Raw genomic sequence first — 25,242 nt, 5'->3', positions numbered from 1 at the left:
ATGCCAATTCATAATTTTGAGATGCTAAGTCATAATTATTAGTTACTAAATCATCATTATGAAATAATAAATCATAAGAGACATTTTTCATCTCATAATTTTGAATTTCTTTATTTTCATAAATATGACTTTTTCTCTTTAAAATTGACTTTATCACAATATTTTACTTACTAAAGCTCTTTTGTTCCTATCTGGTGGAAATGGGCTCCCATAGAAACTTAACAGTTACCTTGGTAAATATTTGTAAGCGATAACATTATCAACATTCACAGCAGAAAAAAAACAAGAAAAAATTGACCTCGAAAAGTGGCTGACGTGTTTTTATGCCGACCCTGAATGAGTCTTCCCTCAAGGGTTCACTTTGCTCACCTGAGCGGGTACGGGTGTGTGACGATGGCTTTAACGATGTCAAGCGGACTGTACATATCACCGCCGCGCGCATCGCCGAGCTGACCCACGCAGGCTGCCGCGAGCTCCCATTCCTCGCGTTGCAAACACTGCTTGAAAAAACCGAAGAGGTCCTTCCTGGAGGTCTCCTCTTCACGGCCAAACGGATGCATGATATTCCGCTTAATTCAACGGTCTGTTTGTTCAGTCTGCGGTCCACGGCGAGATGATAGCCTCATATGTATTCTTGGGAGTTCCACATCTAATAAAAAAAAAGAAATACAAAAATATAATAGGTCTAGGTCAACGATTAGGTTTCATGTTTAGTCTCATGCAAATTGTTTTGGCAGGAACGTATTAGTGAACATTTCTGAAAACTAATGTGATGTCGCAACAGATTCCCAGCTCATTACCTTTTTCATAACTGTCTCAATATGATGAAAGAGAGAAATCACATGTATTCTAATGTGAATATTATCAAGACACATTGTTTAGAACAATATGTGCCTATCATTTAAAAGACAATAGTTTTAATAGGTTTACTTCTATGTGAGAATAGCAAAACAGCTTTTTTAGGTTACAAAACTGCCCCAAAACAAGACATACTGATTGGTTACCAAGCATTATATTTGAAAACATGAATCTTCATTTCTCGGTTTAGTGTCATCTTGTTTTATTTTAGCTTAATTAACAAGCCAACTACACTCTCAGAACTCTGCGCATCGTTTTTGCACCGATCTGCAAAATGCATTAATTAAAGTAGAACTTACGAGTTGGGTTTTGGCTTTATCTCTGAAATAGTGGCTCGCGCTTTCCATCAGCTGTACATTGCCATGAGCGAGCCGAGTCATGTGACCTGATCAGCTGATCCAGGAGCTGTCAGTTCAAGGGTCAAAACAATAGAAATAAACTAATAGGGTAGAATGGCAAAATAGCATCACTCCAGCTAAGAATAGGCGGATCTTTGCGGGTGTAAATTACGGTGTTATAATGTGGTATCTGACACTTTTCTCTGTATTTTTGTTTAATACATTTTATTAAAAAAATACTGGGGTGGATTTCTATATCAGTTAATACTTTTTTATGATTTATAGATTTTAATGACTGTGCTTTATTGTGTACAAATTTGCACAGTAAAGGAAAAAAAAAAAAAAAATCCTATGAGGGAAATGCGGGTGAGGATGATTCACCTTTCTGAGCCGCAAATCGACCCCCTGGTGGACATTTGTGGACTCAAAACGTAATTTCTCCCTCTTTATTTCAATAGTAATATTTCTGGAGGATGGTTGCATGTGTTCCATAGACAAAAAATAACTCTTATAATAGCTTATAATATTTACTTAAAATTATTTAGTTATTATCTAAAATAATTATCTAGTAATTTTCTAAATGTGTCTACACTAAATCAAAAATAGCTTTTTGGATGAATTTGATTAAATCATGGACAGTTCCCCCACGTCTTTGAAATTAATTTTCTTAACTGAACATAAAAAAAGGTGTTGTAATTGCTTGTTTTGATTATTGGGGGCTATCCCCCCTGAAATCTATGCCCCTGAATACACCTGTTGGGGATAATTATGTCTCTTGAGTATGTAGTCCTTGTTTGTGATTCCACCATATGAACCTATTCTCAGATAAAATAGTTTTTATCTTCGTATAAATTACATCTTTAATTAATGAATGAGGATACATGTAGTCATGAGTATTCAAACCCAGAACAATGTCAAAGATGTGAAATAAAAACGTACCCGGTTTAAAATTATTTGTAGCATATTTCTGTAATAATAAGTCTTAATTTTTTTAAAAAGTTTAATTTGAAACCGAGGCACCTCAATATTATTCAAGTTTGAGATCAAATAAGGTCATAAAATCATTACCAAAAATAATATAATAAAACAGGCGAAATGGGGATTTATTCATTTTCTAATTTATTTTTTAAATAATTCGCAAGTCACTGTTGTATTTTGACAGCGTCACTGCCCTGTCTGAGACGGTTTCTATGGAAACGCGAAGGCGCGAGGTGGGGTTCTCGAAATCAACGCCGGTCTCGCGCACTGTGATGATCAGTGCCGTACGTGACAGCTATTGTCCTCGCGCTTCAAACGCAACACCTACAAGACTAGAACTAAAGCCACTGCGATTGAGGAAAGCATGACAGATAAGGGAAATATCCGAGAGGTAAGAATGATGACGAGGATTTTAGAGTTCATGAGTTACAACTGATTGAATTAGGAACAATGTCTTATGCACTGGGAAAATATAATATCTCAGTATTACAAATCATATAAATTTGACTGCTACAATGTTAAATCATAGTAATAATTCATTTTAGAGAAATTGTCATATTTAACTGCATTGTAAATCAGTAATCAAAAACTGAGCAAAGGATAAAGGTTTTACTCACAGCACAGCCATTCTTTTCTGAACACGCAATGCTTCAACGAGGGTTTGGGATTTCGTGATAATTATTAAATTAGTGCATTTTTATAACTGATACATTTGTTTGGGAAGTACAGCAGCAGACAGTTGCATGACAGTTATATTACTATTCCTGCAGGAGGAGGACTATGTCGGGGAGATCAAAGGGGGTTTACGGCCAACCATGAGGATGATAGTGATGGGTATTGTTCATAAGCAGCCAAAAAGGTTCGTATCAGACACACCTGTCTGTGCCTTCGCCAACACTCGCGTTCATTTATCTACTGTCACATCGCACGTTCATAATGACTGTGTTCATTGAGGATGAGACCACAGACGCGCCTCTACGGTAAAACAATGAGACGGTTGTATCGGGATTAAACAGTTTTAACGTCTCTACTTCACACAGGGCGAGAAGAAAACATGGATGCCAACTGAGAATAACAAACTGATTTGAATTGCGTCAAATAATTCCGGTGAAAAAATATGCACTGGTCAACAATGTTATGTTTACAGAGAAAAGTATTTGGTTTTCCAGCAGTTGCTGTCCATTTTCATTTTGCCAGCGTGGGAAAGGATCAGTTCCCATGAAGGCTTAGCCGGCCAGATCAGGGAAAGTGATAGGAGAATTCTGGCCATATTTGGCAAAGGGGTTAAAGTCAGTATACAAAAACAAAAGTGACTAAGATGTTTTAGTTTTCTAGAATTTCTTTATATATTCTTTAATATTCAAGGTTGAGGAAATGTTATATTTTACAAATCAGCTATAAAAACCCTTATTGAGGAGGGCATTGATACGTCCTTATCAATGGTGATTACTGCTCTGACTAATACTACATATCTATTTCCCTTTAGGAAGGCCAAAATAACCTATAACCCATCAATTGCTTATTCATAATAGTTATAATGTAATGTGATTTAATCTGGAATGTCACAAATGACAAGGGCTGTGAGGACACAACAGTCTGGTTCGAGAAGTAAAAATCGTATAGATTTTCTCTATAGGGGAATACATTTTTAACAATAACTTATAAACCTTTAAAGACAGACCTATTGTGAGCTCTAAAGGATGTTCATCAATGGCATAAGCTTCTGTTGAAGCCAACAGTCTGCATTATGTCATCTTCATTTTTAAAAATAAATAAATAAATGTATAGTGTAATTTCTGGTGAACCACTTCACTGCCCATGATCCTGAAGGGAAACAATCCACCAATCAGAGAATCGCTGAGAACAAAGTGTGCCAGATGAGCCTGGTAGGAACTGCCCACTAACAAGATGCGATGTGAAAGACACATCATCGGTATCCCTACACTCTCATACTTCTTCTATCTGCATTTATCTTAATATTTTGTATATTTGAATTGAAATACAATTCAAATATATTGTTCCTATACACTCATAATAAGCTAATTTAAAACAATAGTTTTTATATTTTTAAAATTATATAAATAAAATTTACATTTTTGAAGGAAAAGTTCACCCAATAATGAAAATTCTCTCATCATTTACTCACCTTCATTCTATCCCAGATGTGAATGACTTTCTGTAGAAAAGGCTCCTCTTTAGTATGGCTTTGGAGCTTATTACTTCAATAGTGGGAATTTCCCAACACACTCAAACTGCAAAATCGTCAGGATTCATGCAACTTTTCTAAATTTGGCTAATTCGTATGATATTGTGCGACTGCACTCGTTTGATTATGACTTCCACTACAGCCAATGATGTCGTTGGACATCGTTTCCATCTAATACACAAGAATTACTTGCTTCTGTCACACACCTCAGCATCATGTTCCCACACTCTACTGATTGGTTAATGTAAAGGTAAATCAGGAGACGGGAACAGTGAGACAGGTAAGGCCGTTTATTTCCTTTGCCTGTGCACAGCATATGCACTTTTCCTGTGCTTTCACTCAGTCCAATGTTACTCAAAATAAACATACATTTCTGTGAACACTCAGCAGAATACACAATATCGACAGACGTGAACACTGGACTCGTTCTCTGCCCCCCTTCTGCTGGTGGCGAGGTTGGATTTATCCTCTCTCCCCATGCTCACTGGAATTTTTGGTTTGCTGTGAGCCCCGCCCGCCACAGCGATCTCAGAACCGCCCTCAGATGTTGCATGTGCCGCTGCCAATCATTGCTATAAATGATGATATCGTCTAAATAAGCAGCGGCGTAAGCTGTATGCGGTCTGAGGATTCGGTCCATGAGATGCTGAAATGTAGCCGGGGCCCCAAACAAACCGAACGGAAGCGTCACAAATTGCTGCAATCTGAACGGTGTGGAGAAGGCTGTTTTTTCACGGGAAATGGGTGTCAAGGGGATCTGCCAATAACCATTTGTCAAATCCAATGTCGAATAAAATCGAGCAGTACCTAACCGATTGAGCAAATCATCAATGCGGGGCATCGGGTACGCATCAAATTTAGACACCGCGTTGACTTTTCTATAATCCACACGGAACTGTACAGACCCGTCGCTATTAGGCACTAAATCAACTGGGCTGGAGCAATCGCCGTGGGATTCCTCTATTACCCCCATATCAAGCATTGCATCTAATACCTCCCAAATTATTTTCTTTTTGTGTTCGGGCAAGCGATAGGGACGGCTACGTACCACCACTCCTGGGTTTCGGCACCAGTGTAAAGGTAAATCAGGAGACGGGAACAGTGAGACAGGTAAGGCCATTTATTTCCTTTGCATATGCGCTTGTGCTTTTACTCAGTCCAATGACACTCAAAATAAACATACATTTCGGCAAACACTCAGCAGAATACACAACATCGACAGATGCCAACAGTGGACTCGTTCTCTCCCCCCCTTCTGCTGGTGGCGTGGGTGGTTTTATCCGCTCTCCCCATGCTCACTGGAATTAGAGACAGGTGTTAGTCATAATTTAGCTCAGGTGTAAGTGCCCTTACCGCTTCGCTCCCTCCAGATGAGCACTTGACCACGCCCCTGCTGCCACAGTTAAGTTTATACATGTATAAAGGATTTGGGTTAGGCTATAATATTAATAAATATGTCCTTAACACCTTGTGCACGGAACTCGCTCTTACTTCCGCATTAGACATCAGGGAATTTTCACACTATGAATTCGTACGAGTTTATGCGAACAACATTGTGCGAGACCATACGAAATAGCCAACTTTTCATGAGATTGGGTTGGAATTTCCCCTTTTAAATGATAATGGTAGGGATGGGTGATACCACTTATTTTCTTTTCGATCCGATATCAATAATTGGATTTACCCTTACAAAGAAAAGATTAGCAAGCGATTTTAGCATATTAGTTCCCTTTAAGTGGACCAAAAAGTGAACCGAGTGAAAAGGGACCCAGTTCTCTTTGCATTCACACTGTTCGTAACTTTCAAATTGGGCTCAGATCTCCTTTTGGGCCACTTAACCTGTTACATGGTCTCAGTCCATTTTGTATTCACAAATGTTTTGTCTAGCCCACTTTTTAAAAATATAATATTTGTTATAATTCTTATTATAAGGGCTGTATTTAAAGTTTAGAGAACAATTAGCTCTACAAATTAACTTATGGAATTCAGTAAACATGTTTAATGCTCAGACCAAGCAGCATGAGTAAAAGTGTCTGTTTTTGAAAAAAACTAATTTTATTGACCTTCAGTATCAATAAAATATCTTTCTTGGTAATACAAAATGTAATTTGTTTACTTGGTGCTATCTCAACTCTGTAAAGTTAAAAAATAACTGTAAAATTAAAAAAAAACCTTTGGAAGATATCACCTAATATTCATTTTACTGTCACATTCACTGACAAAATACAGTCAGGTCCATAAATATTGGGACATCAACACAATTCTAATCTTTTTGGCTCTATACACCACCACAATGGATTTGAAATGAAACGAACAAGATGTGCTTTAACTGCAGACTTTCAGCTTTAATTTGAGGGTATTTACATCCAAATCAGGTGAACGGTGTAGGAATTACAACAGTTTGTATATGTGTAGCACGTGCAACAAGTTTAATTGCATAAGTTACATTTAAATGTATGTATGTGTATATATATATATATATATATATATATATATATATATATATATATATATATATATATATATATATATATATATATATATATATATATTATATAACAAATATTCAATCGTGTCTGAAATTAACGTTCTTATTGATGGATCAGCTTAGTCTGCCATCAGTTGCGCCTCCAGCAGCTCTGTGCGCATTTAGAGAGAATCTCTGTACACACACACAAAAAAATCTTTTTAAATATATATATATATATATATATATATATATATATATATATATATATATATATATATATATATATATATATATATATACACACACACACACACACACACACTCCAATCAACGATGCTGTGGCATCACGTTAGTACATTGAAAAAGTTTTGGTTCAAAAGACTACTCGTTGTTCTGGTGGGCATATGTGTCATCACTTATTTCAGGTGGGCATAAGCAAAATCCTAAGAAAGATAGGTGGGCATACGGTGTGTGCCTGCATTTTCCCTAGACTACACTACTGTCTTGAAGTTGATTCTCTGATTTTCTATCATTACTTCTACAAGGCACTGATCCCTCTTGTTTGAACAAGCCTTGTGTAGGCGCAAGCTCTTGTCTGGTTGTGTCTTTCAGCATGCATGTTAAGACGAGTGGAAGAAGAAATAGTTCCCATCCTGCACAAGTATTTGCTGATATAGCCTAATCCTTTTTATTTCATTTGAAGCTTATGATTATTGTTCATGTTCATGGTAACCAAATAATAATATCCATAATTTAAAAAATGTTAGTGTGGCAGGGCGGAGGGCGGGGCCGGGTCGTGATCCTACACGCCTAATACGGGACCAGGTGTGTAGGATCACGACCCGGCCCCGCTCTCCGCCCTGCCACAGTTAGAATTAATATTTTTGTGTGAGGATCGATATTTTAGTATCTGAAGTATCAATACTTTAGGATCGATCCGCCCATCCCTAGATAATGGTTATTTTGAGGGAGCAGTGAAGAAGCAGATGTAGATCTCTGATGAGTTTGTGCTGCATGATTTGTTCTTAAGAAATTGTGTGTTCATATACACTAGTAAGTTACCTTTATTTGAGATTATTCTTGACTTTGATTATTGAGAAGATATAGTTTTACAGATGTTACATGAGATAGTTTCATTTCTGACTGAACACCATTGTATTGGTACATTATTCATATGTGAGTGAACGTTCTTAAATATTCTAGTTAAACATTTAATTTGTATTTAATTACATATTGTGGCGATTTAGGAAGTCATTGTGTGAATATGACAATATTATTTTGAGATTGTTACTCTCTAATCCTGGAAATAGAATTATTCTATTAATCTACTTTGTGTAAGTGCAATGCTTGCTAGCATATGTTATTGCTAATTATGCAGCAAACAGTAGATCAACACACACACACACACACACATGCACAAACACACAAATCCAGGGCAAACTGAGTGACTCCCAGGTCTCCTAAGCAACCAAGTTGCCCCGGTTGCTAGGGAGGGTAGAGTCACATGGTGTAACCTCCTCGTGGTCACTATTAGGGGTTCTCGCTTTCAATAGGGCATGTGGTAAGTTGTGTGGCTTGGTCAATTCCAAATTGGGAGAATAATTATAAAAAATAAATAAATAACATAAGGTCAACCAGATCCTCAAGAATCAATACTGGGCTACACTTGCACTGTTGTTTGGACACCTTGTCCTACAAGTATTGTCCCATCGACTGTTCTGTCCCTACAATGCAAAACATCTTTAAAGTCTTGGCTAGTCTTCTGGTTATATTGTCCCTTACACCACAAGGGCCAATGTTCTAGTCCAGCTCCTGTGGGACAAGAAACGGCAATGGGATGATCCCCAGCTACCAAATGAGTTGCTGCAGGCTTGGCAAGCATGAGAGAGAGTGGCCAGATCTCCAACTGATCTCTCTTCCCTTTCTGTTACTCCTGATTTTGATACCTCCCAGAGTGTTAGACACATTCACATCTTCTGTGATGTCTCAGAGCAAGCCTATGGCTCTGTCACTTACCTGGACACCAAAGGTCCTCAGGGTCACATAGAGGTAGCATTCTTAGCAGCGAGGTCTAGAGTTGCCCCCAAGAAGCATCAGTTGATTCCCCAGCTAGAGTTGTGTGCTACTTTAACCGGTGCCCAGCTAGCTAAGCTTTTGAAATTGGAACTCAGTCTTCCCATATGGCATGTTTCCCTGTGGTCAGATTCCACCATGTGTTAAAATGGATCAGAGCTGAATCGTGTCACTTTAAAGTTTTTGTCGGAACACGGGTGGCGGAGATCCATAAACTGACTGACCCAGAAATCTGGCACTACGTGGACTTGAAAAGAAATCCTGCCGATGATATTATGTGTGGTCCAAAATTCCTCCTTGAGTCCCCTGGTCAGTGGCCTAAGAGTCTTCTTCTCCACCTAGAGTGCGAGAATGAAGAGCTGATGCAAAGAATCTTCTGCAGACTTTCAGTTCCTACCTCCATTCCCACGTTACCTGATAGCAGTCAATTTCAAACCTACGATCACTTGGTTGCAGCCACTGCCAGGATATTGCACGGGCAGCCTCAACCACAGATGTTCTTATGGCAGAGAACTTTCAGGAATTAGCTCTCCTCCGTGAATCACAAAATCAAAGTTTTCCTACAGAATTCGCCTACCCCAAGTCAGGAAAGTCCTTACCAAAGAGCAATTATCTCCTGCACCTCGCTTCAGAGTTTGATGGCACTACACAACTCATTACAGTCTGTGGTCGTCTCAGAAGGTCAGAACATTTGGATGAGTTTACCATTCAACCTATAGTCCTTGATGCACAACACCCCTCACAAAGTTCAGAACATGCCTTTGCAGAAATGCAACACAAGTACTGGATACTCAGAGGGAACAGCATCAAAGGGTATGCATAGGCTGTTGAACATGGAAGGGTAAACCCAGTATGCCCAAGGCCAGACTGTGCTTGTTTCAGCCAGCATTCTATTCCACTGGATTGTTTTGGACCATAACTAATTAAGATTGGACGCAAAAATTAGAAACGGTGGGGCATTATATTTAAGTTTTTTTACAATACAATCTAACCTAGAGCAATATCTATGCTGATTCGTATCTGATGGCATAGGGGTAAGACCTTCGAGATAATTTCCGACCAAGGGACAAACCTCCAGGGTGGTGATCGGGAGATTTGAGAAACCTTTGCAGCTCTCCACCCTGAGAGGGAATACAGTCCCTCAGAACTGCCCACTGTGTTACTCTTGCTGATCAGATTGTGACTGAAGATGTCTTACGGACTGCACTGGTTGAGATTGAGGGCATTCTCAACTCAAACCCTCTCGGCTACACCTCCTCAGACTTTGCTGACCTTGATCCGGTCACCCCAAACATGCTGCTGATGGGGCGGCCAGACTCTTCTCTACCCCAAGTAGTGTATCCAGAGTCTGAGATGTTGAGTAGATGGAGATGGAAACAATTTCTGGAAACATTTAATCTGCAGCTACCTGCCAGCACTACAGTCATGCCAAAGATGGAACACTGAGACGAAGGCCTTGAAAATTGGAACCATAGTTATGATGGTCTGCACTTATATAGCACCTTTTTTAACTTTAGCGGTTACAAAAGCGCTTTACACTGTGTCCCATTCATATTTTTTTATCAAGAAAATGCTTTTTGGCACTTTAAATGTCTGGCCAAAGAGTTGAGATATTCTTCAAAAATATTTGTTTTCTGCATAAGAAAGAAAATCTTACACAGCTAGGATGGCATGAGGGAAAGTAAATGATGAGAAAATTTTTTTTGGGGGGGTGAACTATCTCTTTAATTTGATTGTGTCATTCACAGTGTTTCATGGGATTGTAGTTCATGTCCTCATTAAAGTACACAGTCTGGTAACTTTGTCTTTTTGGACAATTTTCAAATATGTTTTTACTTAAAATCAAAGTTTGTGATGCTGTGATTCACCTCAGAGCTGGTTTATTTGGTTCATGGCTTAGAACTCTTTTATGAAGGTTTTATGAAATCCCTATGGAATTTTTTTTTCACTCAAATTCAATCAATTTGTTCTGTTATAAATGCACAAAATAGTGTTAAATGCACAAATCTCTCTCCCTCTCTCTATCTCTCTCTATCTCTCTCTCTCTCTCTCAATGTGTGACTGTCTCCTTAGTATGGTAGTGTTAGTGTCATGCCAGTCTAAAGGAGAGGGGGATGAGGAAACAGAGGGTGATGTGGGGCTGGAGCTGAAGGTGAACTTTCCAGAAAAGTCTGTGCGTCGTAATGCTCGTCTGTCTGGGGAGTGGGGTGCTTCAGAGACCGCCCTCTCTTTTTTCCCCTTTGCTTCAGGAGAGCCCTTTAAGGTAGACTAGTGTGTGTGTGTGTGTGTGTGTGTGTGTGTGTGTGTGTGTGTGTGTGTGTGTGTGTGTTTGGAAGGATTGATCACAGCTGATAAGTAAATCTTTGCTGATGTTTCATATAGCATGCATTACACTTTCTTCAGCAATTTTTTTTTATTTTATTCTATCTTTTAGATGGAGATTGTGTGTGAGCACCAGCAGTTCCGTATTCTGGTGGATGGGCAGCCCTTGTGTGGTTTTTCACACAGACTGACTCAGCTAGCTTCTCTCACTTCTCTTAGAGTCTATGGAGATCTACAGCTCACCAAAGTGGCTTGAGCAAGATGGGATTTGCCTGCAATGATGACACAGACTTTTCATGTAACCAACTCAACTGAGGTTTTAGACCCCTGAGCCTAATGTACACAAGTCTTATAGTTCCAGAACTCTCTCGGTTGATATAAAACTTCTAGAACTCCTTTTCAGTTGGTTCTGGGTTTGCTTTGGTAGGATAACTGAACTTTTTAAATTTCTCCAGTGATTGTCATTTGCAGTGAAATGGTTACAAAGGGCTTTACTGTACGTTTAGAAACATTTGTATTAGGGAATCTATAAAGAAGCTTTGTTAACTCATGTACAACCAATTTTAAACCCAATTCAATCCATTCCAGTACTATAACCTCCCAACTCACTGAGTTGAGACAGATAATGTATTTTATGTTCGTAAGTGAATCAACCAAAATTCTTTTTTTTTTTTCTGAGCACCATGTTATTCTGTCTTCTTGTGCTTATATTATTGTTCTTTAGTAAAGGTATTCATGTCATCATTTCAGATTGAGGCCCAACGAGATATCTTAATCTTATACATCTTTAAAATACCTAATACCTAAATGTTTTTGTTTGCTTTGTGATTTAGGTATGGTCAATTAATTTGGCTCTTCGATTCGGCAGCAAGTGCCTTTTTTTTGTTCTTATAGATGCACTTATACAAAAGAGGGTGTGTTGGTAGTTAACTGTTGTAGTACAAATTAATTTGTAATAACATGATATATTTTTGCCTGTCTTAGATTTGCATTTACATAAAAAAATGGTTATGTTATTTTGTTGAACATAATATGAACAGTATAACTGAGAATCAGAAGAGAATCATTTTTCTTTCTTTTTCATCTGAATGTACTGCTGAGCAGCTTGATGGGAAATCAGAGAAATGAAATGCCTTTTGCGCTGTTGCATTAAGAACCTAAGCATTGTCTCCCGAATGTTCTCTTTAAAATGCAATTGTATTGTTTTGAAGAAAATGGACTCAAAGTCTGAAGGCTTGTGCTCTGTCTGTACTTTAGATGGTGCTGTCAATCTACAGTCTTATGCTGCAATTTAGCATGTATTCAATAACAATGTTTACATCTAATAATCGCAATATGTAAACAGTAAACTTTTCTTAACCTTTCTTACAGATCTGATTTGAGTTGTGTTTTTAAGTGTGTGTGTGTGTGTGTGTGAGAGAGAGAGTGAGAGTGAGAGTGAGAGAGAGAGAGAGAGAGAGAGAGAGAGAGAGAGTGAGTGTGTGTGTGTGTGTGTGTGTGTTAGGGCAAGTATTAGAAAAAAAAACACACATAAGCATAATGTGTGTTTTGAACCATAGCAACAAGCTTACAGACTTGTGCAATATAAAGGCAGTTCTGTTACCTAATTATCTGGCAGACAAAAAAAAAACAGGTAAAAACATGCAGCTTGTTCTTTACAAAACTGGAGGCAAGCACATTAGAGACATTCTTCAAAAAGGATAATTATTTAAATAAAACCTTTATTGTACAAATGTAACATAACAAAAGAAAAAAATTTACAATACACTGAAAACAACGTTATCTCTTTCACAGTTACATTCACTGAATGTATAAACAGAAAATTTCCACCTGTATATTCTAATAGATCAAACATAGGTCACTCAAAGGTAACCTTCAGCACTTAGAGACAGGGACATACAACCCAACATTACAAAGGAAAAGGCTGATCTCATTTTTAAATTGTATTCTATATGAACATATAATTGCTGACTAGGATAAGGCTTCATCTGCACTGAGAAAACTAGCCTTAATTGAAAACCCTTAAAGGGATATGAAAAAATTTAAATTTCCTCATCATTTACTTATGCCATCCCAGATGTGTATGACTTTCTTCTTGTTTATGATTTTTAGAAGAATATCTCAGCTCTGTAGGTCCATAAAATGCAAGTGAACAGTGACCAGAAATGTGATACTCCAAAAAGCACATAATGTCCACATAAATGTAATCCACACAAATCTAGTGGTTAATGTCTTCTATAGCGGTGAGAAGCAGATTAATATTTAATCCTTTTTACTATAAACCTTTCACTTCCACATTCTGAATTCATTATATTTTGGTCTGTTCTGACCCAAAAACCAATTGGATCACTTCAGAAAATTATATTTTAAACCACTGGAGTCATATGGATTCATTTTATGCTGCCTTTAAGTGCTTTTTGGAGGGTCAAAGTTTTGGTCACCATTCATTTGCCTCATCTGGACCTACGGAGCGGAGATATTCTTCTGAAAATATTAGTTTGTGTTCTGCAGAAGAAAGAAAATCATACACATCTCTGATGGCATCACGGTGAGTAAATTATGAGATGAGAGAACTAATTAATGGTACACTGTAAAAATGCTACAGAAATAAAATGTTAATTGATTAAAAAATATTAACTGTAAAATATACAGTAAAATATTTAATATATTTTAAAAGACAATACAGTAGTTTTTACAATAAATGTATGTAAAAAATTTAATTATTTAAATGTAAAAAGTAAGATTTTCCTGTATAATTAATGGTAAAAAAAGAACAAGAGAGTACATGTACTTTTTTTACAGTAAATTATTGTTAAAATTACAGTAAAAAAAAAAACAGTAATCAGGCATTCCCACAATTCCCTGCATGACCCATTACATTTCATTATATTTGGGAATAGTTATGTTTAATCTTATTTTTAATATCAGTTACGTACACTGGGGTGTTCTGTTTTATATTTGATGTAATTTAGTTAATGTTTACTGCATTATTTAAATTTCACATGTGTTACCCTGATGGTGTTTAGTGTATGTGTGAGTGACACTGAGCACTGTCTCTACATAATTATTGGTCATCGCTTGAAGAAAAGCCACTACTGATGAACTTCATGTCTTCATGTGCACTTCTGTAGTTACTACGGTTATTAACAAATACCTTATAAAGTAAACAACAGATTTCTACAGTTTCACAAGGCATGTTTATGAATTTTTATTACTGTAAATGTAACAAAATATATATATATTTTTTTTTTACAGTGCCACCATGTTAATTACAACCATTTTAAACTGTAAAATGTACAGGTTGTTCTGTAAAGTGGTTTACATTTTAACTGTATTTTTTACATAATTATTCTGGAAACCACAGCTGCCAGAATGTTTTGTAAAAACAACAGTGTACAGTTTGCAATTAAGAAAACATAAGATTTTTAAATGTGCAGTTTCTTTCAAGTCACTAGTTTAATAGCTTGGATCCAGTCCATCCTCTCCTTATGTGTTGGGGCCTGAATGTAATAGTGCGTATCCATCTGAGTGATAATTTTAAAGAGGTTCCCCTGCACTTTACCTTTAACACCTTGTATAACAAGAAAGTGACCATTAGCTTCTGTTTACAGCAGGACCTGAATCATTGCTATATTTAAAATGTTCTGTCATTGGCAAATTCTGATTAATATCTGTAATTACTATGTAAATATTTTTTGGTCTGGGAACAACAGACACACAGGTAGTAATCACACCTCAAAGACTTTCATAGTAGAGGCATGAGGCAAGTCTGACTTACCTGTTGGAATGCCGTTATCATCCAGGGCAGACACCAAACAGCCACGCAGAGATATCCCGCCAACTGGAATGATGTCATCCTGAAAAGGGGGATCATCGCAGGAAGTAGACAAGTTAGCACAAACATTAACTTTAGTTTTAGCTTTGACATCGCTTACAAAATTTGTATAACTACTTGATTTGGGACATACGTTTTTAATTGCCTAAACTATGAAAGCGCTCTCAGTCTCACCTTGCTGGGGTCATAGTAGTGCAGAAAGCCAGGCTCCGCCCTCAGTACAAACAATCTCACCTTCCAGTTCTTCACCTTGTGCCCCTGACACAGATACATAGGTGAGCACACACATAGACATGTGACATCACAGAAAAAAACATTTCAGTCCAGCCCTGTGGTTCTCTACCTTAGAGTTGTTCAAAACAATTCTGAGCTTGTTATACTACATGGCCAAAAGTATGTAGAAACCCAAACACCACCATTTAATTATCCTAAACATAAGCATTAATAGTAAGTTGGCCCCTGTTGCTGCTATAACAGCTTCCTCTCTTCTAAGAAGATGTTCCACTAGATGTTGGAACATGGCTGCAGGGATCTGAGTGAGGTCAGGGACCATTTCTTCATAGACCTCACTTTTGGGGCATATTGGAACAGAAAAGGTATGCCCCCATTCTACCAAAAACAAATTGTTTAAGTAGATTACATGGCTGAGATAGCCAAACCTGTTAATTGGAACTTCCAAACATACTCTTGGCTATGTAGAGTACCAATTTTAACAGTTCATGTTTTATAATGCAATAATACACCACAGACTGATGAAACTCTATTTGATTATAGTGGAGTGCTCACCTGTTTGAGCAGGTATCCCCTCTTTACCACCTTGCCACTGAGCTCCGCCGCAGTCAGAGACTTCTCCGCTTTCACACTACCTCGCTTCTGGAAGCTCTGAGACTGATGGAGAAGTCACATTCATTCAGTTCAGTTGGGATAGGATTAGAAAAGGATGGGGAAACAATACCAACAGAAAAGAGAAGGGGATTGAGTACTTACAATGCTGTAGAGTGCAGTGGAGTCATCAAGGAACTGCTCTCCTAGAGCTGCATTGCGGAGAGCATCTGCGCTCCTTACCCCAATGGGCCGCAAGGAGCCCTCGTCAAGGAGCGTGGAGGCTAATGTTACCGCCTCCACACGGGTCAGAGCCAGCTTGTTAAAAACCAGCCAATCCACCACTGCTGAGCCTGAACACACACATACATAAGTATATACATAGTTGTCCATCATCATACATCATTCAAATGTAAGAAATATGTATGTAGTAAGTAATTTCTGCACTACTAGTGGGACCAAATGGAATTGCAAACTGCTTATGATTGGCAAACATTGGCTCAAACAGTGGTGCGAGTTTGGGGTGAGGGGAATGTTTGAAACTTGGTTGAAAACAGTCATTATCTTTGCGATTTTGTTTGGTGCCACTAGAGACACAGAAATTATACACATATAACATGAAAATGGGTTCTTGTCTGGAATCAGTGCATTTTTTACTGTCTGACCTGAGAAACAGTTGGTGTAAGAGCTGCCCTGCTCAACATGACTGCACAGCCGAATACCAGTGTGCACATCATACATGGAGTCCACCACCTGACTGATAAACAGACACACATCTTTAGATGTAACAATGTCAAAAACACATACAGTACACACATTTACTGATACACTATGTGCATATAGTCACCTGAGGTTGACATTGTGAAGCTGGAGAGATTTGGGACTTTTATTTTGAGATGGGGACGGGGTCTGAGCATCTTTTGGGTTGAGATTTTTTACTGCTGCACCAATTGCTGTAGCCCACTCATCACGCTCTTCCCTCGTGCAAGCCTCAAGGAAGTGCTCTTCTGAAGTGTTGGTCTGCAACTTCAGCACCAGCTGCACGATGTAAAACATTCACTTACTATGAGAAATGCCTTTGTCAACATGAAATCAAAATTGGCACTATATGTACTTTCTTAGTAAATCTTATCATGAATTATTCGTCGGTGCACATTTTTCAGAAGAAAAAATTATTTTGTCTTCATAATCTTCCATAAAAATGTTACTTATTTTTTTACTCCTCCCCTCAAACCACCTGTCATATAGAGACCACTTTTCACAAGCCAGTGAAATCTCAATATGTCAGTATGACAGCATTTGTGGCATAATGTTGATTACCACAAAAAATATTTTTTCTTTACAAAAAGCTAAATTCTGGGTTACAGTGAGGCATTTGCAATGGAAGTGAATGGGGCCAATCTGTAAATGTGAAAATATGTGATTTTTTTAAAAAAGCAACAAGACCAAAACAATATGCGTGTTAAAATGATTTAGTGTGACCATAACAACCGTAAAAACAATGATTTAAACAACTATTCGTCTCAAATAATACGCAAGTTTTAACAGAAGAATTCATTTGTGTTTTGATGAGATAATAAGATTCAGATTTCTACCTTTAAACCCTGCAAAAATGTGCCCCATTCACTTCCACTGTAAGCGCTTCATTATAACCTTAATTTTAGCTTTTTTTAAAGAAAAGGACGGACAAGTGGTAAACAACATTAAGCCACAAATGTTCTTGATTGAGCATAAAGGGATAGTTCACCCATGAAAATGAAAATTCCCTCATCAGTTACTCACACTCATGCCATCCCAGATGTGTATAATTTTCTTTCTTCTGCTGTAGACAAACAAATGCTTTTAGAAGAATATTTGGGCTCTGTAGGTCTTTTCAATGCTAGTGAATGGTGGCCAGAACTTTAAAGGTCCAAAAAGCAAATAAAGGCATCATAAAAGTAATCCATAATACTTGTTTGTGTTCAGCTGAAGCAAAAAGGTCATACACATCTGGGATGGCATGAGGGGGGAGTAAATGATGAGAGAATTTTAATTTTGGGGTGAACTGTCCCTTTAACTTGTATTGAAACAGGAATATTCCTTTAAACACAAGCAGGTATGGCCCTAAACAAACTTTGTGGGTTGTGAAGTAAAGTGCAGCACAGTCTTTAATATCATAGTGACCTGAAATTGCCAAAAAACATTTACTAACATTCCACTCCAAACCCAAGTTTGATTGCAGCTGTTACATCAAAGATGTACTGGGGGAAACAAAAGTCGGTGTTCCTGACAAGCTAGTGCATGTAAGCGCTACAAAATATAATAATTAAGGGTTTAATCATATAAGACATGTTAGGAACATCTACAACCTGAGGCTGTGAACATTTAAAGCACACACAGAGACACTCCCAGTAAAGGTGTTCACGGTACTCTGAACAAAACCCCTGATAGTAAGGGTGGAAGAATAGAGAGTTTATGTGTGTGGAGAAGCACCAATCAGAACACATACCACATTTACTCATATCACTTTCCAATGTTTGTATCTTGAGATTAAATAAAAGCTTGGATCAACAGCATGTGTATAGCTAGAACACTTTAGTTTTGACTTCTGGGGGCACTTCGTGATTTCAGCACATCAAGCCCCTTAATGTGAGGACTACATAACAGAACCATAAAATAACTATATATCACTCTTCAGGGCTGTAGTTAGTGGGGTGAAAGGAGGTAATGATTCTATGGGGGGGCCCACAACAAATTTGAAACTGAATTATTTAAATAGGTAAGGGGCCCAGAGCAATATATATTCACAGGGCCCAGAATTCCTTGCTATGGCCCTGTCAGTCTTTGACAACTAATGAAGTAGCCACAACATCTTCGTTATGAAATTATAGGCCTATTGTCAATCATGTAAAAAGTTTTGTATTGTTGTTAAAGAAATATATAATATTGTAGGCTATACATACTACATAATACATTTTCACTTACCGGCCTGTTCTCGTACTCCAGGTAAGGACAGATGATTTTGCAGTTGTTTAGGGGTATCGTCCCTCGATGGCAAGAATCTCGTTTGCCACTCTCATATTTATAATACACAAGTCTGTCAAGCTTAAGCACAAACCAACGAACTCTCCAGTTATGAACCACATGACCCTAAAAATAATATTTTGAACATTATTCAATTGCATATTATAAATTCAATTGCAAGTGATTAGGAATTCATTTGCTAAAAAATGGATAGCCTATATGGTCATGGAGGGGAAATAAATGATCTTACCCTTTTCACCAAAAAACCCTCTTTGACGGGTATATCTTCTGACTCTGTGCCCATGTTAACTTCAACAGTCTTCCTGTAGTGTGAAAGTCACTGATGGCAGGTAAGTAAGCGCTCCAAGTGTTTTATAGCCGCAGTGGAATTCCTTACAATATGCGTCATTGCGCGGCTACACACCCCGCGCCAGATTCTGCGCCTCCGGACGTGCTTAATGATTGGGGCACGCGCTATCAGCACTAAGCAATACAAGTTTGCCTGGAGGGCTTGTTTCAGCTGGGATAAAATAAAGAAGTAACGAATAGGTTGTAAGGTTTTATGAATGTCAGATAGAGTTAAAATGAAATTATATTATACATTGTGCCTGTTCCTGTGGCTAGTGTATACAGTTAGGAAGTTCTTCTATTGTTATGAGTCAACAAGAAGACAGACAAAACTGAGTCACTGACGCATAGACTTCAGGTGAGAATCATCAGTAACATGACCGGATGTTTGTTGCTATGGCAGTTTAGAGTTGGAAATAATAATAATAATAAAATCATTTCATTTTGATTTTCATGTACACAGAAGGCACATTTGAGAAAAACAATAGCTTTGTTATATGTACGAGGCTAACGGCACACCATAAGGAAAATTTGGTCACAAAATTTGGGGGGGTCAACTTGCAAATACTTTTGAGACAACAAGATGCTTTTTTTTAAATAACAAATTAAAATAATGCGTACTTAAAAAAGGATGTATAATTTCTTGTTAAATTCAAACACATTTGGCAGTCTCAAGTATTCATTAACCTAATGAATCTCCATTGTGATTTGATAAATCAATGTGAGCCCACTTTGAAAATGTTTCATAGCAAATCTATTCGCCCCACTTAAGAAAAACAATGTGTTTTATCGGGTAAAGTCCCTGTAACAGAGTGACTTTTTACTCCAAAATACAATCCTTTCACTTATTGAAGACTTATAGACATCTTTTTCTCTCCATTTTCCTCCCCAATTTGGAATGCGTGATTCCCAATTCGCTCTAAGTCCTTGTGGTGGCGTAGCAGTCCCGGTTCTACGGGGGTAGCACCCTCAAACGAAACTTACAGCACACTCAATTGCAGACCAGGGCAAACTACTGCCCGCGGGTCGATTTATCATGAACATTTTTTATTAGATCTTTCAGTTATCTGGCTTTGGGACCTATCGCGCATAAACAAGCTTTTAATATGCGCTGGGTTGCCAGATGATATATGCAACACCAAAATCAGAGATTTATTCTTGCAGGAATTGGAAATATTTCGCCTTATGTCATACTTAATACAAATATTTCATTATATATATATATATATATATATATATATATATATATATATATATATATATATATATATATATATATTTATTTATTATTATTATTATTATTTATATAGAGAGTGTTAAATTGAATACTAAATTATAATTGCATTGAAGTATGTTAAAATAATCAATTTTATTCAGACTTTATTCAGTTTTACTAACACATGATAGAAATTATAGCAGCAAAATTTCAAGCAATTGCAGAATGGTCCCAGTCTGTGTACACTTCATAAATATGTGCATGTTTGGGCTTAAAAATTTTAATGTGATCATTTAAGCACCCTCAAACAAAACTTAGACACACTCAATTGCAGACCAGGGCAAACTACTTTATGGTTAAAATGTGCATCATGCATGGAGTGCATGTCTGGGCTTAAAAAATAAAACTATGCAGAATTTTTTAACTTCTCTGTTCCATGTTCTACTTAACGGCTGATGTGGCCCCAGTACCAAAATAATTGCACACCCCTGCTCAATTGAATATATAGGCTAAGTCTAATACTGTAAATTGGCAAGCAGATTTTCTTGAATACCAGCAAACACACAAAATCCTTGCATTTAGAGGATGCACAAAATGCTGCATCAAAACTTATAAACGTGTATGATTTTGCAAATCAGTATGTCCAAATCTGCAGGAGCAGAATTTTGCTGTCATTTTCAGTGACATATCATGTGGGAAATAAACCCCAGAAACAATAAACGTTTTGTACATGGAAAAAACAACAACTTTTCTTTACATTGTTTATGTAGCATTTAAACATGATTTAATCTATTAAAAAATTTGTAATTATGGTACAACTCCACTTTATTAGAGCACCCTCAGTGATTTTGATCTGGAACCGGACCTGTGGCGTAGTGATCACCTCAATCCGGATGGAGACAATCCGCGCATCTTATCCCGTGGCTTGTTGAGCGCGTTACTGCAGAGACAGCGCATGTGGAGGCTCACACTATTCTCCAGGGCATCCATGCTTGTGCCCCACCAAGAGGGAGAACATTATAGTGACCACGAGGAGGTTACACCATTAAAAATGACAAATAAGTATTTTGTCTAAAAATAAATGTGATAATTTCAGGGATTTTCATTAGCTACATACATTTGCAACATTTTAAACATAATTAAATAGTAGATAAAATTACCCAAAATCAACTTTTGATTTTAAGAATGATTTCATGGATCAGGCAAATTTTGCAGTGCATAGTGACAAACAGGTGTTAGGGAAAGAACTGTGGTATAGTTTTTGATGCTATTTAGTGTTTTGGGAGGAAATCAAATAAAGTTTTCTTTTTACCCTGGGGGGCCATTAGCTCCAATATACCCTAATATTTGTTAATGATTTAGGCCTATTAATGAAAGAAATTAGAATTTATTTCCAAAAGAATCAATATGTTTATCTCAGCATTTAGTTTTTATGACAGCGCAAGTATGTTTATTCATTTTGAAGAAAAGTTTGTTAACAGTACCAAAGCATAAATAAACACAAGTTGTATACTTATATCAGATGCATAAAAATAAATAATTTTCAGCATTTTAAACAGCAAGCAAAAATTTGTCAACGACTGTTTACTGTTCTTTAAAATAGGATTTTATTCTGAATAAAAGATTAATGATATACACACTGCTTTGTACACAGAATTTAAAATTGTACTGTATAATGTTATTTCAGAATGTTAGTTTTGAATCTGAAAATATTTTGCTCAGAATGACTGTTCGAAATCGTATTGTTGGGGAGAAACAGAATACAGAATACTGTTGTAACCTCCGTTCCCCGAGGGAAGGAATGAGACATTGTGTCGAATGAAGTGACACAAGGGGACTTCCTGGGACGCCAAATGTACCTCTGAACCTGAGAAAAGGCCAATGTCAAGTTGGCAGACAGAATTTGCATGCCCCGCCCCGGACATACGGGTATAAAGGGAAGCGGGTCAGCGAGTGCCAGTCAGGATTTTGCACTGAGGAGCCAAACAGAAGGTACGGCCGTTTACAGTGATAGGTCTAGTGCTGTGGCAGGAGGGACACAACGTCTCGTTACAACGGAGGTTACAACAGTAACCATGACGTTCCCCTTCTGTCACTCACTTGACGTTGTGACACAAGGGGTCCCATATAAAAATGCCACGCACTGACCATGTTACGTGAACTGTCGAGACAGGTGCAAGCAGGCTACTGCGTGCTAGAGGCACCTGTGTCGGCTGCATGTAGCCCTCCCCAATGCCCCCAAAGAGATGTCACATACAGACCTTAGGATCCCCGCATCCCTGAGGGGGGCAGGTGCTACATGACTATCAAGGGAGCAAGCCCTGCAGCCGCGGCCTTCTCTCTCACTATGTCTCTCACATAGGACGTGAAGCGGCTGGGGCTATCTTAACGCTATGAAATGCGTCGGGGAAGGCGGTCTTTTCCGGTCCTATTCTTTTAGGGAGAAAAGACCCTGTGGAGGTCACATCCTACCCAGTCTAGGGGGAGGTAACATGTGGCAAATACACCACGAGGGTTGTGAAGCCGTACGTTGGAAACGGCACGATGGTAGGTCCAGCCTAATGAGGGGGGACTCTACAAGCATGGCGACCGGGGCAGCAGGGCTGCCCAAGGGAAACACGGGTCCACCGACAGGGGGACCGTACCGTGGGGAATACATCACGGGGAGTTTGCCTGAAAAGGGAACTAAGCCCATGGAGCCCGACCCCAGTACAGAGCACCTGTGACTCCTCACTTCTTGTATAGTGTGCTCGAACCTGCAAAGGGGCGGGCACGGCCTGGGTGTGATAAGCTAAAGAAATAGCATCAACGACCCAGTGTGCTAACCTCTGTTTGGAGACGGCGTTCCCTTTCCGCCATCCGCCGAAGCAGACAAAGAGCTGCTCAGAACATCTAAAGCTCTGCGTCCGGCCCAAATAGATATGCAAAGCATGTACCGGACACAGCAACGAAAGGGCTGGGTCTGCCTCCTCCCATGGCAGTGCTTGCAGGTTCACGACCTGGTCCCTGAAGAGGGTCGTAGGAACCTTGAGCACGTAGCCCGGTCACGGCCTCAGGATAATGTGAGAATGTGCTGGACCGAACTTCAGGCAGGTGTCCCTGACAGAGAACGCTTGCAGGACGCTCGTCTTCAGGGAGAGGGCCTTGAGCTCAACTGAATCAAGTGGCTCGAAGGGGGGTCTCTGGATGCCAGAGAGGACCACTGAGATATCCCAGGAGGGGAATATGCTAGGCCGGGGAGGGTTCAGTCTCCGGGCGCCTTTCAGGAACCTGATAATCAAGTCGTGTTTACCAAGGGACTTGCCATCTACTGCGTCGTGGTGGGCTGCGATAGCAGCTACATACACCTTTAAGTTGGAAGGGGACAGCCTCCCCTCCAGCCTCTCCTGCAGAAAGGAGGTCCTTCCTCAGGGGAATTTTCCAGGGAGGTGCTGTCACGAGGAGCGTAAGATCCGAGAACCAGGCCCGGGTGGGCCAGAAAGGGGCCACCAGGATGACCTGTTCCTCGTCCTCCCTGATCTTGCACAGCACCGGTGCAAGAAGGTTCACTGGGGAAATGCGTATTTGCGCAGCCCCCGGGGCCAGCGAAACGTGCCGCGATAGCGCTTCCGCCGTCCTGGTGCTGAGAGCTGGGCCCAGGTTGAGGCGGAGCTACCTGATGTTTGGTCGCAGGGGGACGCCCTCGGAATCGCCTCCGTCTGCTTCTTCACTGCCGAGAACTGCTGGCCGAAGTCGTCAACAGTGTCGCCGAAGAGGCCGAGCTGGGAGATGGGGGCGTTGAGAAATCGTGACTTGTCAACGTCGCACATCTCGACCATATTCAGCCAGAGGTGGCACTCCTGGACCACAAGTGTGGCCATCGCCTGCCCGAGTGCCTAGGCTGTGACCTTCGTGGCTCTGAGAGCGAGGTCGGTGGCAGAGCGCAGTTCCTGCAGCAAGTCAGGGTCGGGACTACCCAGGTGCAGATCTTTAAGTGCCTTGGATTGATGGACCTGCAGGAGAGCCATGGCATGCAGGGTGGAGGCGGCCTGTCCGGCGGCGCGGTCCAGTGTGGCGGTGTTCTCGGGACACAGGTGGATCGCAACTGCCCTATCCTCCTGGGGGACTTCCGTGTACCCGTGGGCCGCCCTGTCATCCAGGGTAGTTAGTGCAGACGTGCAGAGGGGTCTGTTAAGGGCAGTAAAAGTAGCCCTCCACGACGGTGTCAGCTCATCATGCACTTCCGGGAAGAACGGTACCTTGTGGCTGTGAGTGACACATGGAGCCGAAGTACCAGTCATCAAGCTGTGAAGGCTGTGGGGAAGATGGAGGGTTCCAGTCAAAGCCCACGCTCACAGTAGCCCGGGCAAGCATGTTGGCCATCTGCGCGTTCCCGAAGGCGGCAGCCCAGTCAAGTCTTCCGCGTCAGATGCCTGGATGCTCTCCAATGCAGTGGCGATGTCATCATCCAAGTCCAGGGGCTCGAGGGAGAATGCCAGCTGGCTGTGAGGTGAGCCGCACTCATCTCGAGCTCGGACAGAAGCGAGCGTGTCAGTGGGCGGGTGGTTCAGGGGGATTTACCCGGCGAAACCGATCCTGTCTTTATCCCCATATCAACTTCATTGCCATTGTCAATCCCGTGGGAAGAAGGAGCGACACGGGGGGGGGGGCTGAAGTGGCATTCACCTTGAGGAAGGAGAGCCGCGACCGCAGCGCTGCCATGGTCATGTTCTCGCAATGAGTACATGAGCCATCCACGAACACCGCCACAGTGTGATCGCTGCCCAGGCACAC

General features: G+C 39.7%; 3 protein-coding genes across 4 annotated transcripts in view; 1 reads left to right on the top strand and 2 right to left on the bottom strand.

Annotated features, from left to right (window-relative positions):
• The window catches only part of LOC127661048 (zinc finger FYVE domain-containing protein 26-like), a 34,043-nt gene extending 32,814 nt beyond the window's left edge, over nucleotides 1-1,229 (bottom strand). For both annotated transcript variants that reach the window (XM_052151599.1, XM_052151600.1), the window contains exons 1-2: nucleotides 1,158-1,229; nucleotides 370-649 (exon numbers count right to left, since the gene is read on the bottom strand). In XM_052151599.1, coding sequence (XP_052007559.1) covers nucleotides 370-560 — 191 coding nt within the window. In that variant the 5' untranslated portion in view covers nucleotides 561-649; nucleotides 1,158-1,229. The remainder of the gene's footprint in view (nucleotides 1-369; nucleotides 650-1,157) is intronic.
• A 1,189-nt stretch (nucleotides 1,230-2,418) lies between these two features.
• LOC127660876 (galectin-related protein A-like) lies at nucleotides 2,419-12,602 on the top strand. The gene is made up of 4 exons (XM_052151333.1): nucleotides 2,419-2,565; nucleotides 2,945-3,033; nucleotides 10,997-11,186; nucleotides 11,358-12,602. The coding sequence occupies exons 1-4, from the start codon at nucleotides 2,539-2,541 to the stop codon at nucleotides 11,499-11,501; spliced, it is 450 nt and encodes a 149-aa protein (XP_052007293.1). The 5' UTR covers nucleotides 2,419-2,538; the 3' UTR covers nucleotides 11,502-12,602.
• A 350-nt stretch (nucleotides 12,603-12,952) lies between these two features.
• On the bottom strand, nucleotides 12,953-19,345 carry LOC127660320 (pleckstrin-2-like). The gene is made up of 9 exons (XM_052150450.1): nucleotides 19,156-19,345; nucleotides 18,867-19,031; nucleotides 16,750-16,940; nucleotides 16,568-16,659; nucleotides 16,068-16,255; nucleotides 15,867-15,968; nucleotides 15,255-15,338; nucleotides 15,024-15,102; nucleotides 12,953-14,816 (listed from the first exon to the last, which is right to left on the bottom strand). The coding sequence occupies exons 1-9, from the start codon at nucleotides 19,207-19,209 to the stop codon at nucleotides 14,689-14,691; spliced, it is 1,083 nt and encodes a 360-aa protein (XP_052006410.1). The 5' UTR covers nucleotides 19,210-19,345; the 3' UTR covers nucleotides 12,953-14,688.
• Between the last annotated feature and the right edge of the window lie 5,897 nt (nucleotides 19,346-25,242).

Source organism: Xyrauchen texanus, chromosome 20, assembly GCF_025860055.1.
Source record: "Xyrauchen texanus isolate HMW12.3.18 chromosome 20, RBS_HiC_50CHRs, whole genome shotgun sequence".
Classification (NCBI taxonomy): Eukaryota; Metazoa; Chordata; class Actinopteri; order Cypriniformes; family Catostomidae; genus Xyrauchen; species Xyrauchen texanus.
Note: the sequence above shows the minus strand (reverse complement) of the source record. Positions and strands in the feature narration are given on the sequence as shown.